Source organism: Dreissena polymorpha, chromosome 8 (assembly GCF_020536995.1).
Source record: "Dreissena polymorpha isolate Duluth1 chromosome 8, UMN_Dpol_1.0, whole genome shotgun sequence".
Taxonomy (NCBI): Eukaryota; Metazoa; Mollusca; class Bivalvia; order Myida; family Dreissenidae; genus Dreissena; species Dreissena polymorpha.
In genome coordinates, this window is record NC_068362.1 from 61,219,077 (window position 1) to 61,237,637 (window position 18,561).

General features: G+C 35.8%; 2 protein-coding genes across 4 annotated transcripts in view; one reads left to right on the forward strand and one right to left on the reverse strand.

Moving 5' to 3' along the window:
• The window catches only part of LOC127843123 (retinol dehydrogenase 11-like), a 53,994-nt gene extending 44,991 nt beyond the window's left edge, over positions 1–9,003 (reverse strand). Inside the window, exon 1 of the mRNA XM_052372961.1 lies at positions 8,927–9,003. The gene's annotated coding sequence lies outside the window, so the exon portion shown is untranslated. The remainder of the gene's footprint in view (positions 1–8,926) is intronic.
• LOC127843121 (protein neuralized-like) overlaps positions 1–18,561 on the forward strand; it is a 110,873-nt gene that overhangs the window by 23,542 nt on the left and 68,770 nt on the right. For all 3 annotated transcript variants that reach the window (XR_008032101.1, XM_052372953.1, XM_052372952.1), the window contains exon 2: positions 16,142–17,182. Coding sequence is in view for 2 of the 3 variants with exons in the window: in XM_052372953.1 (XP_052228913.1) it covers positions 16,142–17,182 (1,041 nt within the window). In the remaining variant the exon portion in view is untranslated. The remainder of the gene's footprint in view (positions 1–16,141; positions 17,183–18,561) is intronic.

The following is an 18,561-nucleotide window of genomic DNA, read 5'->3' on the forward strand; positions in this document are numbered from 1 at the left end:
TTACACCAAGTCGGCTTTTCCTTTACTCATTTAATCTTTGATAATTTTAAATGTAATTCGAGTCATTGGATCAAGTGCAGGTCTGTGTTTTGATTGCCGATGCGATTAGAACCTATCATAATTTTGACACAAAGTGACTGTCTTTGTTAGGCAATTAGCGGGATTTATGACCGGTATACTGTCATCACCATAGCGACGAATTATCCGGACTAAACATTATGACACGAGGAACGACTTTTTGTACAATGTTTGAAGCAAATTTCACGAATACAAAGTCTTTGAAATTACTCGATTTTTTTATTTTTTTCTTCCGAATATTCGATTCGGAAAATAGTATCCGAATATTCGGTCCGGGACCGAATATTCGGATATTCGGATATTCGTTGACATCCCTAGTTTTAAATGGCATTCACTTGGTTTATGAGATGCTAGAAATGTGTTTGGTTGGATAATTATGTTGTTTTTGTGACTTAATGATTTATTGCTGTAATATATTTACACAAGCAGTGTGTTGTTTTTGTTCAAATTTGGGTCCTTTAAAAGGACCCATTCCCAATTGAAAAAGATTTTTTTTTTCTCAAAATGGAACCTAAAAATTCCCAATTGCAGATTTCCAAAAATAAACAATAGATATATTTTTTTTAATAAGTCTCAACACAATGTTCTTGTCCCATGGAAATTTGTACGTTGAACCTTTTATTAGTAAATGTAATGTTATTCAGATCTTATTTTTAGCTCGGTTGTTTTTCGAAGAAAACCGGAGGTATTGTCATAGCCAGCTCGTTGTTGTTTCGTCCACTTTGTGCTAAAACCTTTACATTTTGTCAAGGGTGTTAACATTGCCTCTAAAATCAAAGTGCTTCAACCTACAACTTTGAAACTTCTTATGTAGCTGCACCTTGACTAGCTCTACATGCCACACCCATTTTTGGGTCACTAGGTCAAAGGTCAAGGTCACTGTGACCTCTAAAAAAAAAATTAAAAAAAATTCTGACAAGCTTTCATTTATTCAAAACTGCACCCGCAGCAGAGCGTGGTACCCGTCATGCGGTGCTCTTGTTATTCCCAATTTTGTTAAGCATTTGTTAGCAAAAAAACAAAAACAACACGATTTTTCCCAATCTAAAGGGACCTGGCCCAATTCCCAAAATGGTGAAAAACAAAACACTGTCAAGTGAATGGACCTTGAACTGGGTTGTTTATCAATTAACCCTTTTCCACTTAGAAGCAAAGTGAAAATGGCTATATGCAAACAGCATAAAATCAGAACAGCCTGCGACTAACTCTGCAGGTTGCAAATGAAGCCTTCAAAATTTGAATTTAGTAAGACAGGTATTTAATTAAATGTAACTTTCTAAAGGATCACAAATGGGTCAAAATACGTATCTAAATGGTAATGGGTGAATTTTTATTTCAAAACTACGACAGACAAGACTTAAGGTACAATGAAGGTTTATTGAAAAGGACGTTAAATGCTTGATATTATCAATTCCAATAGTTGATTATTAATTTTCCAGTTTAAAAATAAATTTACAATGATTTTTCTAAAAATGTTGCATTCTTTTAATTACAGCACCTTCAGGCAATAGCAGGATTGTCTGACCTTGGCACATATCTGGAAGAAATCATGTGGAAGTAAACTGTTCTCTGTTAAATTGCATTTTGTTTGGAATTGCAGGGATATTTTTACCCCTGTGTTTTGCTTATTTCAAGCAGTTAAATAGCGAGATAAACATTGTTTCAAATCATAAGCCTCTGTAAGAATGCATAGTATTTGAATTGCAATAACTGACGTTAAAAAAAAGAGGTAATATTCATGTCCACACTGCCATCCTATTTCCGCTGTACTGGTACCCCGTTTACTCTTGTGTGTAAATAATAGCGCAGCATAAAGCATGCAGGTGATCAGATATGTTTTTGTACCTAAGTTTTGGCGAAATGTAATTTTTAACCTAAATAATGTTTTTTATTAAATTATTCGTTTCTGTACTTGCACAGCTCTATTTTCAAAGCATCTGAAAGTCAAACCATCAATTGGGAATATTGGGACTGGGTTTGCAATGAAAGGTACGATTTACATGTACAATATGTATGTGTGTGAATAAAGCCTGTAAAATTCGCCAAAAAAAGCCCTGATTTCAAAATAAAATTTGACTTGCAATTCTTAGGACCCGGTCATGCATTGATATTTTAAAAAACAAATTGTTTCATACATATGCATCCTCGGGACCCATATTTTCAGATAGTATAAAAATCGCGGCAGATATAATATTTATTATGGTTTTGACTGAGATGTTGATACAAATCTTTTTCACCAAGTATCCGATGGGTAAACATGATTTTATCATGCAACACCTGGATACAGTTTGCCAATTGAAGCCATTGAAAGTTCAACATTTCATGTGAGCACACTGGATATTTTGTCTGGGAAACATCTGAAGCTGGCAGCCTGGGTAGTCACACAGTTACGCTTTGCCTTGTTTTGTGTTAACTGTCCTTAACCCTTTGCATGCTGGGTAATTTGTCTTCTGCTTAAATGTCTTCTGCTGAATTTCTAAAGTTAGCATTTTCTTCGATTTTTTTCAAAGAATACTATCAGAATAGCAAACAGTTTGGATCCTGATGAGACGCCACGTTCTGTGGCGTCTCATCAGGATCCAAACTGTTTGCAAAGGCCTTCAAAATTCAGTTCCCGCACTGAAAGGGTTAATGCATGTAAATATAATCCCAGAATAGCCTGTGCAGTCTGCACGGGCTAATGAGGGAAAACTCTTTCCGCATAAAATGGATTTCCGTTTTGAAGAGACCGCTTTTAAATCAAAAATTCAAAACAAGCAGAAAAAGTTGTCTCAGATACTAGCCTGTGAAAACTGCTCAGCCTAATCTTAGATGACACTTTACACCTATGTATAAAGCCCAGTTTTCACACAAAAAGGCTTGTTGGGTGACTAAGATGCAGGTTGGACCTGTCAAGAAGGTGCTGTGAATGAGCATGCTCACCTGTGATTCATGGAACTAAATAATACTGACACTAATTCCTCTGCCAAACAAATCAGTGTCCATTATAATACATTATGATATAGTATTGCTCACTGCAGGTACCTTGACCTTACACTAAAGCAGGACTGATTGAGTCACAGAATGCTTGTACAGTACCGTTTTTCTGTGCCATGGAAATGAGTCTGCTCAAAGTATCCTTGACCTGAGAGCATCTAATGCTTGAGTCACAGCTTCCCAGATTTAGGACATAAGGAGTGGTGTGTCACCTGTATGGATCCTACTGATACTTGTTCATGTTGGTGGTGTGTGTCCATAACTTTAATAACATGTTTGCAAGGGTTCCATGTCAACCATTTTAAACGTAAAAAGGTTGCATATAAATATCATGTTGATGAGACTTACAACCTTTATGTTTTCATGTTGGGTATGACTGAGGTTCAGAGAGCTGGTAGTCCTTCTCCCACAAAAATGCTCGACTTCTGTTACATTTGCAGAGTATTTTCATGTTCTGATGAAATTTACAAGGCATGAGTTCAAGAGATGATGTAATAGCTTTTTACTGTCCACCAAAACCTTCTCAATATTTATGCCCCCCTTCGAAGAAGAGGGGGTATATTGTTTTGCTCATGTCGGTCCGTATGTCCGTCCGTCCGTCCACCAGATGGTTGCCGGATGATAAATCAAAAACACTTAGGCCTAGGATCATGAAACTTCATAGGCACATTGATCATAGCTTGCAGATGATCCCTATTGATTTTGAGGTCACTAGGTCAAAGGTCCCGGTGACCCGAAATAGTAAAATAGTTTCCGGATGATAACTCAATAACACATATGCCTAGGATCATAAAACTTCATAGGTACATTGATCATGACTCGCAGATGACCCCTATTGATTTTCAGGTCACTAGGTCAAAGGTTAAGGTCACGGTGACCCAATATAGTAAAATGGTTTCTGAATGATAACTCAAGAACGCTTATGCCTAGGATCATGAAACTTCATAGATACATTGATCATGACTCGCAGATGACCCCTATTGATTTTCAGGTCCCTTGGTTAAAGGTCAAGGTCACGGTGACCCAAAATAGTAAAATGGTTTCCGGATGATAACTCAAGAACGCTTATGCCTAGGATCATGAAACTTCATAGGTACATTGATCATGACTGGCAGATGACCCCTATTGATTTTCAGGTCACTAGGTCAAAGGTCAAGGTCACAGTGACCCAAAATAGTAAAATGATTTCGGATGATAACTCAATAACGCTTATGCCTAGGATCATGAAACTTCATAGGTACATTGATCATGACTCGCAGATGACCCCTAATGATTTTCAGGTCAAAGGTCAAGGTCAAGGTCACAGTGCCAAAAAACATATTCACACAATGGCTGCCACTACAACTGACAGCACATATGTGGGGCATGCATGTTTTACAAACAGCCCTTGTTTCTTAATCCTTATTTCTAGGCTCATCTCATAAACCATACACAGAACAATGATCATATTAGCCTTGTTCTAGGAAAACTGGGCTTAATGCATGAGCTAAACGAGTCCGTGACACTGGCTAATCATGGGAAAACTGGGCTTAATGCATGAGCTAAACGAGTCCATGACACTGGCTAATCAAGGACGACACTTTCTGTCTAAACTGGATGTTTGTTTAGGTTAGACCTTGCTTTAAGCGAAAAACTCTATAAACACGGAAAGCGTCTTCCCTGATTAGCTGACTGCGCAGGCTATATCTGAGACAACTCTTTTCGCAAATGCATTAACCCTTTTAGCGATGGAACCGAATTATAAAGGCCTTTGCAAACAGTTTGGATCAAGATCAGAAGCCACAAAATGTGGCGTCTGATCATGATCCAAACTGTTTGCTATTTTGATCTTGGTCTTTGAAAAAAAGTGAAGAAAATGATAATTTTAGAAATTCAGCAGACAGCAATTTAGCAGACAACAAATATCCCCTATGCAAAGGGGAAACCCAGTTTTCCAAGAACGAGGATCATACCATTGTGAGCTGTTTTGTCTCGTAAAATTATGTTCTGGATTATTTGCTTTCACTTAATTATGTCTCCCTAATGTAATAAATGCTCCACATTCATCCGCTAATGGAGAAAAGATTGAGTTGGCCCAATTATCTACACTATGCCATACAAATGTGATTTTCTGTGTATCGGTTGCCTCAGGTAAAAGTTTTAAATATGTGCATATACAAAAAATTGTTTCTGTGTTGGAAATGTTTTCAATTATCACATGTTTGTCATAATAATGTGCCTAGAAATTATTAAATATTTCGGTTTCATGAAGTTCCTTTACCGCAGTTTTATTGACATCACTGGTTGCCACAGATCACAATAAAAATTCTGTCTGGATGTCTGTATTTTTTATGTCCCCCACTATAGTAGTGGGGGGACATATTGTTTTTGCCCTGTCTGTTGGTTTGTCTGTTGGTTGGTTTGCCAACTTTAACATTTTGCAATAACTTTTGCTATATTGAATATAGCAACTTGATATTTGGCATGCATGTGTATCTCATGGAGCTGCACATTTTGAGTGGTGAAAGGTCAAGGTCAAGGTCATCCTTCAAGGTCAGAGGTCAAATATATGTGGCCAAAAAGCTAATTTTATGAATACTTTTGCAATATTGAAGATAGCAACTTGATATTTGGCATGCATGTGTATCTCATGGAGCTGCACATTTTGAGTGGTGAAAGGTCAAGGTCAAGGTCATCCTTCAAAGTCAGAGGTCAAATATATGTGGCCCAAATCGCTTATTTTATGTATACTTTTGAAAGATTGAAGATAGCAACTTGATATTTGGCATACATGTGTATCTCATGGAGCTGCACAATTTGAGTGGTGAAACATCAAGGTCATCCTTCAAGGTCAGAGGTCACATATATGTGGCCCAAATCGCTTATTTTATGAATACTTTTGCAATATTGAAGATAGCAACTTGATATTGGGCATGCATGTGTACCTAATGGAGCTGCACATTTTGAGTGGTGAAGGGTCAAGGTCAAGGTCATCCTTCAAGGTCAAACATCATATAGGGGGACATTGTGTTTCACAAACGCATCTTGTTCTGTAATTATATTAAAGACCTATTATAGATCAGTATTAGAAGTAAAAATATAAATAGTTTCATTGTATCATAGGAAGCTTTTGAGATTGTCTTTTTGCATGCCGTGGCATATCCCTTATTAAATATTTTACATTGTGAACAATGGAGAGGCCAATTGAAAATTTGTCTGACCAATCTGCATGGAAATTTGGTCTGTACACATTATATCTCTGCTGAGTTACATACTTGGTCATGTGGGATCAAAAACTAGGTCAGTATGTCAACTTGAAATACCAAACACATTGGAAGTCAGATTTTTGCCAAATAATAATGAAACTTGTCAAATAAATTATTTTGTTATATTGATATCCATGTCGAGGTTAAAAATGGTTCCAGTCCATTTAAAACATAATACTGAAAGAGAATGTGGCAGTTTTTCTTGTGTGACTTTTATTGAAACATTTTATAATTTAACTAGCACGTTGTCAAATTTATTCGTACAAATAAGCCTTATAAGCCTTATTAAGCGTTTTCGAAAATGTTTCAAAATTTGTTTTATGTGGCGCATTTATTGGGTCTAAATTTGATGATTTTTTTTTAACAAACTGAAATTAAACTTTTCTTTCACATTTGAATCTGCGGTTAAGCGGACACTGGAAAATCCACGGAAATTAATCTCAGACAAATATGATTTTTTTTTCAGGTATTAATTCGCCGATATTAACAGTATAAAATCTGATGGTGATTAAGTTATAAAATAGCAATAAATTTTGCGAGTGTTTGCCACATTTCACATTCCTTATCCGGTCCTCTCAAGCAATTGTTCTTTGGTTCGGTAATCTAATTTCAGTTCTTTTAAATTCTCTTCATAGATTTGTATGCCTTCCTTTTGAAAAAGAGGGCAGTAACATTGTTTTGCTGCATTTTGGTCGGTCTGTCTGTCCAGTTTGTTTCCAATCAATAACTCGTCAACAAATTGGCCCATTGGCTTGATACTTCACAAGTGCATTGTTCTTGGGCAGTAGATAACCCCTATTGAAATTTGGGTCACTAGGTCAAGGTCACTGCCACAATAAGTTTGAAAATCATTTTTGATCAATAACTTGTCAACGAATTTACCAATTGGCTTGATTACTAAACGTGCATTGGCCTTGGACAGTAGATGACCCCTGGTTATAATACTATAATATTCTAAACCCATTTACTATAAGGATGATTAAACAGAAGGGCTTCATTGTGCGTCAAACAAAAACCTTCTTAAAGTGGCTAAGTCACACTAATATGATAATATTAACTCTTATGGTCAATTTGGTTGCAAAAAATCCTGTGTGCTCTGTTTGGGGGGGCATTTGTCTCTGACAGCCAAGCTTTGTTTTTAATGGATTTTGCATAGCTTATTGGTTAAAACATGTAATCATTTTATCATTTTTAGCTCAACTATTATATATGAAATATATATAGTAGAGCTATCCTACTCACCCCGGCGTCGGCGTCTGCGTTAGTGTGCAAATGTTAAAGTTTTCGTACTACCCCAAATATTTTCTTTGTCCCTTGACATATTGCTTTCATATTTTTGCATACTTGTTAACCAACATGACCCCAGCCTATAAACAAGAGCAGACAACTCTATCAAGCATTTTGTCATAATTATGGCCCCTTTTCCACTTAGAATATGCAGCAAATGTTAAAGTTTTCGTACTACCCCATTTATTTTCATTGTCCCTTGACATATTGCTTTCATGTTTTGCATACTTGAGATCAAAATCACCCCAACCTATAAACAAGAGCAGACAACTCTATCAAGCATTTTGTCATAATTATTGCCCCTTTTATACTTAGAATATGCATACTATTGATAAATCTATGTTAAAGTTTGCGTACTACCCCAAATATTTCCTATATCCTATGACATATTGCTTTTATAATTATGTTGCATACTTAATTGTTGACCAACATGACCCCAACCTATAAACAAGAGCAGACCACTGTATCAAGCAGTTTGACATAATTATGGCCCCTTTTACACTTAGATAATTGAACATTTTGCTTAAATTGCCATAACTTCTTTATTTATGATCACATTTCATTATTACTTTGACAAAACAACACTTACCTGAATACCACAATGGATTCCACCCAAACAAAACCCCACACCCCTAACCAGAATCCCTTCCCCCCAAATTATTAATTACCCCACCCCACATTATACCCCCCTCTCACCCCCCACCCCCACCAATTTTTTTTTTTAAACATCATCTAATAAATTACCACACCCCACATTATACCCCCCTCTCACCCCCCCTCCCCCCCCCCCCCTCCCCCCAATTTTTTTTTTCCTTTTTTTATTTTTGAAAGATCGTCTAATAAATTATTGAATATGAACAATTTCCCCATGATGGCTAATGTTATAATGTCAAGCACTCGAATAGTCGAGCAGGCTGTCCTCTGACAGCTCTTGTCGATTATATGATCACAATAAAGTACTGTAAATATGGTCTCGCTTTAGGTCTTAATATTTGGTCAATTCAAACCTTATTGATTACAACATCTGTGATGACAATTTTTACCAGTTCCAGAACATAATTACGAAAGTTTTATGCTTTTGTGAGTTGCCACATTTGCACTATAACTAGGTCTAACTAGGTTTCAATTTTATGTAAAACGGAGTACTACATTGTATTGACAGGTGCATAATGATTTTTTATCTGTTACCATCTGTCTCCCATATCATTCTTTTAATGCCTTTTTTCTATCTTCTCTTGAAGAGTTCTTTGATCTACCCACAAGAAAATCATTCACCCCAAAGAGAGAATGAAAACAAAAGACAGGGTAAAAAGGCAAGGTGAGAGAAGCAATAGTCTCACCTGGAATTCTGTTGATATAAAATCCAAGAGCTGTTTGAATATGATAAACTTATTACCATCTGTGTTTAAAACAGATAAAATCTGAATAAATTGGGTCAATTGCAGCAATCAGACTGATAGTACATGGCTAATTTAATAAGATTGGTGAACATTGTACTGGGATGAATGGGTACACGTCTTATAGTAAAAAAACTAAACTTACGTATTTTATTTAAATAAGAAATGTTGAAACTGTTCTGTTGATTCCTAAATACCTTTTGTAAAAAGAAACTCGAAAATTGAACAATATGGGATAATGGAAAAAAGTAAAGTTTAAAGAAGAGGTGGAAGGCATTTGTAACAAAATTCTTCTACTTATTTTCTTGTTACAATAATTATTTTTGGTCAATTCATAATTATGTTATGTAAATGTTATTAAGTACATTTATTGCGATGTTTCTAAAGCATGACAATCGATGAACAAGTCCTGATGAGTTGTTAACTTTGATTGACCATGTTCAAACTAATGAAATGTGAAGAAAGATAAATAATGAACAAGTGATCAAAGCTATAATGTCAATTAAAACACATGTCACTGTAACTTGCAACGTTTTCAAAAACTAACAAGCCTCACTTAGTGAATTGTGCATTAAGTGTTGTCCTGGATTAGCCTGTGCAGTCCACACAAGCTACCTGAACTTGATTTTTGCCAATAGAAGACTTCTTTTAAATGAAAAATGCCATATGAGCGTGAAGTTTTGTCCCCAATTAGCCTGTGCAGACTTGGACAGGTGTCTTAGATGTCACTTTATGCACATGCATTTACCCTTTCAGCGCTGGAACCGAATTTTAAAGGCCTTTGCAAACAGTTTGGATCCAGATGAGACGCCACAGAACGTGGCGTCTCATCAGGATCCAAACTGTTTGCTATTCTGATAGTATTCTTTGAAAAAAAATCAAAGAAAATGCTAATTTTAGAAATTCAGCAGAAGACATTTTTGCAGACGACAGATTTCCCAGCATGCAAAGGGTTAAGGCCTGTTTTCCCAGGGCACGGCTCATATCATTCTTTCCGTTGACTTTTTACGTGCTTTCATCCAGAAACAAGTTGCCTGTGAACGAAACAACAACAATCCTGTTGTGCCTTGTAGAACAAGATGGCATTTTGTTTATATAACTTTTATTTACAATTTTTCCCTCTCTGCATACCACATCATGTCAGCTAATTGCTGCAATTGCAAGAGCTTACAGAGTACAGTACACTGTACCAATGCTGCTAAAAATTGAGCAAACGCCAAGATTTTTTTTCTGTACAAGCTTCCACTGACAACAAAGAACACCGCAGTCTTGGCACGTGCAACTGTTAATGTTTTCCCAGCCTTGCAACGTGTGCAGCAAAGTATCTCTTGCAGCAAGTGTTCCACGTATCGAACATGAGGTACTTACAAAAAACCTAACAAATGATTGCACATAGATTTAGATTTTGCGGAGATAGTACTCTACAGATGGGAAAATGCAACATTTAACTGATAATGAATATTTTTCCAACATTTAACTGATAATGAATATTTTTCAGGCACCTTACACATTTGCGAAAACATTACTACCGAGAATGCACGTTTTAAAGAATAAAAAACTCATTGTAGCACACTATTGTGATTGTTTTAATTAAAAGGTATGACTATAATTTGGAAAATATATGTACGCATTATACAAAATATACTGACATGTAACAAAGAGTGAAATTGTTTAAGACTAATCTGGGAGACACTTTACCCGCATGCATTAACCCTTTCAGTGCTGGAACCGAATTTTGAAGGCTTTTGCAAACAGTTTGGATCCAGATGAGACGCCACAGAACGTGCCGTCTCATCAGGATCCAAACTGTTTGCTATTTTGATAGTATTCTTAGAAAAAAAATCAAAGTAAATGCTGATTTTAGAAATTCAGCAGAAGACATTTTAGCAGACGACAAATTTCCCAGCATGCAAAGGGTTAAGTCCCATTTTCCAGAGGGAGTCTCATATACGTTTATGTATTTAATAAGAAAATATCGGCCGTGGCTCTGTTAAAAAGGGGTTTAATGGATGTGAGTTAAGTGTCGTCCTAGAATAGCCTGTGCTGCTGCAGTCTTCACAGGCTAATCAGGGACAATACTTTCAGCTTTTATGATTTTTTTTTGTTTCAAGAAAGACATCCTTGCAAAAATCCAGTTTAGGTGAAAAGTGTCGTCCCTGATTAGCCTGTGTAGTCTTCACAGTCTAATCTGGGACGACACTTTATGCACATGCATTAAACCCCTTTTTCATGGAGCAGGGCACATATATTATATGATGTTGTTTGAAGCTGTTGTACGTCTTACAAGAAAACAAATATAGTGTGTAATATGACTACGGCAAAAAAAAACTATAAATGATTTTAAGAGCATGTTATTAGACCTGTGGCTCACAAATATGCTTTCTGGTAAAACAAAACTCAAGTGGTTTGGGAAACACATTATCTTTGTGATTTTGAGGTTATTTACCTCATTTTATGGCTGGCTTTCATAAAGAAACATTTTATGTTATCGTTAATGTAATGACATACAGGTAGGAGCATATGTTAGTGACCTAAATATTTGAGCATCATAACATTTAAGAGTATGCTTAGATGGTTTTACGTCTTGGAAATTGTTAATTTGTCTGAGAATTTATAATTAAAAAGTTGTTCATTTGTGCTTGTTTTACACGTTTTCCTGGCAAATGTAGTAATGTTCTAGGAAGTCAATGTACAGTACTGTTCAATTTGAAGCAGTTATGCTGAAACTTCTTCACATTCTTGCTTCGTGTTCTTGTTTTTTTGTCAGAAACTTTTTTGACAGACCATGAAATGGGCAAATTATGTGGAGACTTGCATAATAACCTGTTTATTGCTTCTGGTAAGACTGTACATGCATGTACATACAGACACAGCCATGTGGGTGGTTTATTTGTAATGGAGCCTTGTTCTCTGAAAATGGGCTCAATTCATGTTCGTAAAGTGTAGTCCCAGATTAGCTTGTTAAGTCCACACGGGCTTATCAGGGATGACACTTTCAGCTTGTATGGTATTTTTCATTCAAATGAATTCTCCTTTCATCATATATCCACTTTAAATCCAGCTACTTTTTAAGGCTTAGATCATGGACAACATCTTATGCATATGCATTAAGCCCAGTTTTCCCAGAAAGAGTCCCAATTGTTCATTTTTGATCTCATAATTATGAACTGTCATAAAGAGTACCATTTCGAGAGATTGAGTTACATTACCAGTTTTGTTCTTTGAAGATTAATAAGTACTCGCAAACTGTATTCTCCAAAAAACACACCTGTCATTGGTTTTATGCATATTAATTTGTTTATATTAAGCAAGTTGCACTCACACCTTTATATTTACTTAAATATTGAAAATAGGGAAACTGCAAGTGAATGTTTAGAGGGTTGTCTAATTACAATCGCATTGCAGACCATTGCATTTAAATGTTTCTTATTCAATTTTTTCTCTTGATTTTTGTTTCAGGCTTTTCATGTCAGAAGCTTATTATGCAAACATCATTTTGATATCAATACTAATGTTGTGAAAACTAATTTATTTGAAGTAAGATAGGTAGTTGCAATAATAGCTACTGAATATATATTGGTTTGAGCGTATAACCAAAACATTAAAAAATAATGATAAATATTTGATACAATGAAAACCAGAAGCAGTTTTTGAGGAATGTACTACCAATATTACCAGTACTTGGACTTGTGGTTACAGTATTTGCGGTACCAAACTCATGAATATTTAAGGCCAATGAGCAGCCTTGTATTGATAGCCTATTTCATGCATATCGATTGACATTTACTTAAGGCCACAGGTGTAGGGCGCGTGGTCAATTCACTGAAACACTATCAATATGTCATAAAACAACATTTTTCATCACTTTGACAAAAAAATAATTTCTCATATTATATCAGAAATATCGTTTTTTTGTCAAAGTGATGAAAAATGTTGTTTTATGACATATTGATAGGGTTTCAGTGAATTCAGTTGGCCACGCTCCCAACACCTGTGCTTAAGGCATTAAAATCAGAGGTTGTAAGTTGCAAAATGATGCAATTTGTTGCTTTGGTATTGGATTCAATGTTATTTTGAAATGTTTTTTTAATTAAATAGAATCTACTTATGCTGAAAATGTTATCATGTAATGTTACACCGTGATTTACAGCTCTGGGAGTGCTGAGGGTGAGCTTTTTGTTTGTTTGTTTCGGTGGATTTCGTTTTCAAACAGTATTTCAGTCATATCAGAACTGGTCATGAATATGTAGTTCATGGTCTTGAAAGTATGTGAGCTGTAGTTCATGAAATAAAACAGTTCAAGAGCTTTGTAGTTTGTGAACTTTACCACATGTTCATGAAAAGTTTGGGTCATGAACTTTCAGTTAATAACAAATTAATTTATTTTGTGAGAAAATAATTCAGCAATTTTGCATAAAGTTGTTAACATCAATTTTTAAAGTTCCAGTTACTTAGAATTTTTTATTTATATATTTAGTTCAAAATCATAGACATTAACATCAATCATCATTTTCTGTTCAGGTTTTATGCTGTTTGCTGCTCATCAGTTTCTAAGGGTTGGAAAAGAACCCCGGCGAAATGTTGTTCATGATTTCATGAACACTTCAAGCCAATCAAGAACTGTTCATGAACGGTTCTGAAAAAGTTCCTGAGCTTGGTTCATGAACTTTTGGACATGAACTGTTCTTAAGACATGTTCATGAACTGTTTATGAATTATTGTTGAACATTTCAAAGTTCATGAACAGTTCTTCATCTAACCATAAATACTTAGTGATGAACATTTCATGCACAAGTATTTCTAATGACTTTTCTGAGACAGACTCTAAGGATCCATCATGAATAATTCATGAATTCCTTTGTGCTAGATTTTTCATACATATTTTTGAAAGTAATATTGAAAATCTAGCATACAAATCTTGTAGATTTGTGAAACCTGTGAAGTTAGTATGAATATGCATAGTACTTTCACCACTGTAAGTTAGAGTTCTTGACCTGTTCTAGAGAATTTTAAGAACATTTGTACAAGAACTGTTCAAGAACTGCCTTCAGGAACACTTCAATAACTTTTTAAGGACCTTTCCTGTTCTTGAATTATTCTTAAACTATTCTTGAACACTTTAAGAACTTTTTTGAACAACATGTTTCCTTCTGATGTTCTTTAAAACAGGTCTACACAATGTTTTTGAACGTATGATGGACTTTTTAAGAATCCAATATGTTCTTAAAAGGATCTGTCATTGTTCTTGGAAGACTTAAAAGACAAGTTTAAGAACGTTTTAAGGACATCTTATTTCAAGAACAGTTTAAGATGATATCAAGAACTCAATGTACATTGCATTGCTGTTTTTACAAAGAAAGAATATTGTGTGCACAGGAAGTTGAAACGGAAGGCACATGGTTTATGTTATATTTGAAAATGTAAGTCTTTAATAAATTACCGGCTGAACTGATCAGCCATTGGTTCCATTTCAAGTTCTTTGGCACTGTAAGTGTAACCATTTCAGGGAAACCATTGATTAGTAAATGATTCTTGAACTGAAAATGAGACTATTCATAATCTTTTCAATACATGAATTATTCATGAACATATAGTGCAAAGTTGTATTATGAAATTTAAAGAGTATTATCAAACCACTTGTATCTCAGTTATTAGTGTTATATTTAAATTATTGTTATATGTTGCTATCAATATGTTAAGTGCTAATACAAGACTTGTTTCTTCTTATCCTGACCTGTTTGTTGAGCTTTAGTAACACTTATGATAACCTTTGCATAAATTGACAAATTCTTGTTCATGAATAGTTCATGAACACTTCATGCCACCTCAGTTCATGAACTCTTGAAGAACTATGGTTCATGAACTATTCACTTACAGTTCGTGAACAGAAAATGAGCCATTGAAATATAGAAGGAAAATGTTCATGAACTGTTCATGAACAGCAAAACCCTGAAGAATTTTTCAAGAATTGTGTTGTTCATGAACTGTTCAAGAACACTTCATGCCATTGATGTTCATGAATAGTTCATGAACATTTCATGCCATAATGGTTCAAGAATAGTTCATGAACACTTCATGCCACACGGGTTCAAGAATAGTTCATGAACACTTCATGCCATAAGGGTTCAAGAATAGTTCATGAACACTTCATGCCATTAGGTTTCAAGAATATTTCATCAACACTTCATGCCATTAATGTTCATGAACAGTTCATGAACTAAAATTTCAAGAACTTTTCACAGACGTGGCTCATTTTCTGTTCACGAACTATTCGTGAACAATTCATGAACTCAGTTCACGAACAGTTCATGAACTGTTCACGAATTATTCGTGAACTGCAGAACAACATTTCGCAGGGGAAGCCTTTAAAACTTAAATCTAGAAAGAAAGGTGTAAAATGTAATTAAACTTTCTGAGGGACTAGTACATATGTGTGAAAATACGTATCTAAGTGGTAAAGGGTAAAGAATAACAACAACAAATTTAACTTAAGATGCTAATTAGTTACTGTCCCTGACTATGAATATGTAAATGTATTTATGATGTCCTGTGATTTCATTGGCCATGTCACACACCATGCATTTGCCTTTAAGATTGATGAGAAACATGTAAAACATGTGGTATTCATGTATATTGTGTATGTACACTGTCATACCACCTCAGTCAGTGAAAAAGGACTTTAAAATGGTGTGCAGGCGTATTAATGTTTGATTAAATAGTTTGTTGAAGTTGTTTTTTTGGATTTATTAAATCCTCTATGTAAATAACACTAGATTTAGTGAAGAAACCTTTTTGTTAAAGCAGAGACTTTTGTATTTCTATAATAGTTTGTAGTATAGAATTACATGTGTTGCATTAAGATGCACTTAGATATGTGAATCAAATATCATCTATCAGCTCACTTTGGTTTACAAATTTATTTATTGGTACAATGTTAAGTTGGGGAGTATGATATAACTCATAACAATTTGAAAGTGTTGGAAAAACAGCAAAAAACAGGTTTTCTCACAATTTTAACATTTGAATTTGATCAGCAAACATTTAACGGTTAAACAAATTACAAGCTTGAAGGTTGGAGAGAAAGTCACTTGACAAATGTATGATGTCTTCAATTAAAGTATTGCAAGGTTATATATATAGATTTTCTTCCATTTTCAGGTAACAGCCTAGACCTGTCCTATCATCCAGGTTCGCCGGTGACCTTTCACCCCGTCCATGGGGACAACGTACATCTATGCAATGATCGACGCACTGCTAAACGTGGGGACAGTTTCTGCAAGGGGATCTGCTTCAGCAACCGCCCTATTGCTATCGGGGAACGAGTATTTTTAAAGTTTGTTGACACATCAGGAAGTTGGAGTGGAGTGCTAAGGTTTGGATTTACGAGCATAGATCCAGGGACATTACGAGGGGAGGATTTACCGAGGTATGCTTGTCCTGATATGACAAATAAGCCTGGTAACTGGGCTAAAGCTCTTGGTGAGAGATACGCAGTTGCGGGGAATGAACTATTTTTCTATGTGACTCGCTCAGGCGATGTGTTTTATGGCGTGAATGGGGAGGAGAAAGGGTTTTTCTTCGGTGGCGTGAACACTAGTGGTAGGTTGTGGGCTTTGATGGACATATACGGCAACACAGCATGTGTAGAGTTCAGCAATCCCATTCAGCAGCCCCTGAATAACTTGGTTACCATGACATCTGGCTCTCCAATGGGATCAACAGCTACCAGACAACCAAACCACAGCATGTCCTCATCACACGTGACTTCATTGACAATCTCCGATAATCGGCGAAACAATCGTGAGGCGAACTTACGTGTCTCTGTGTCCCAATTTCATGGGAATTGTGAATTTTCACCTCTCCCTTTTCACAATTTGTGCGGACGCAACATTCATGTGTCTCCAGATCATTTATCAGCAACTAGAACTAAAGACGAATTTTGTAATGCTTATGTGTTTTCATCCCGTCCAATAAGATGCGGAGAAAAAATAGTGCTACAGGTTCAAGGGGTTGATCGGTCATTTCTAGGTGGGCTAGCTTTCGGGTTTACGTCATGTGACCCGGCGACTTTAAAAGCAGAGGATCTCCCGGATGATGCCGATATGTTGTTGGATCGTTTGGAATACTGGGTTGTTAACAAAGACGTGTGTCGAAATCCCGAAATGGAAGATGAACTAAGTTTCTATCTGACAAACGAAGGTTTGTATGGAGTAATATTTTTGCATTTAATATTTTTATCGATCCTACATGCAGCTGGATATAGCAGTCACAATGTTTGTACAGAAAAACAGCAAACCAGTGGTATTGGGTCAATAAACTCTAGTTTTTAATCAACCAGTATTGATTGCAAAAGGCATATGGCCAGCTTACATACAGACCTTGCTTGGAATTGCATTTGGGGCCAGTCAGGTCAATTACACATGTACAGTACAGCCAAAGCGGAACAAACGTATTTCGCGATCCGCGGCGGCAAGGCGAAACGAGTCGATGCCGCGTCAGTCGTTGAAGCCGCGTCAGTATGCGGCGGCAAGTCGCATTTCGCCGCGAAACTTCGCATCTGTCCGCCGAGGCATGCCGCGGTCCGCGACATGATGCCGAGTCGATGCGATCATGAAATTTTTTTTTTTTAATTATTAGTTACATGTAGTTAACAAATTTTGAAAGAACAATTATAATAATAATTAAAATCATAATACATTTTTTGTGCGCGGATTGTATTAGCATATACATGTAAGCATGGTTAATGTGTCTGGCCAATTATTAAGTTTGTTTCCCGCCCGTAGCGTATGTATTTCACACATAAACAAGGTCACGTAATTATGTTTTGGCACATACAAGTGGTCAAGGCTCCAGCATATGGTGGATTTATAAATTAATTGCATGTTGATTCCGCTATTATATTTTAGCTGAGAAAATTAGCAGTTTGAAGCCACATCAATAATCAAGACGGTGACGACGTATTTGTAGTTTTGTTAATTATCAGCTTATTATAACTATTGTTTGAATATGCGTATATAAACACGTTTTATTTTGTTCATATTATACAGTTAATATCGCTACTAATTACCCGATAATCCCGTATATTCCAGTTTTAAAGCAAATGCTGGTTAATATTTACGATACACAAACATTCTCGATATTTCCTTAAGTATCAAATACATTTTGGCATTTGTTACTATTTATAGAGATGATGAAATAACGTCTAATCGGGGCGTTTTTTTTCTCCACTGAACACGCGATTTATGCCTGACGTGATGTTCATGTATTTATACAACACAAAATACACCCAAACTTTCCAAACGACGTTCTACATGTCTGCATAATTTTCGCGCGCTTTTTATGAAACAAATGATATTTTAGCATTGTTTATTTGACGCTAGAATTTGCCAAAGGACGCATTAAAATTCGGAAGTGTGTTTCGGATTACAAATTTAATAATGATAATCGAACGAAACATAAACAGTTGCGCGTAATTAATTCTACGCTACACATACATGTATGTACATGTAGGTGGATATCTTTTCACTCGATCCGCCGCGTACGTATGCGACGGATTTACTCCGCGAAAGTACGCGTGG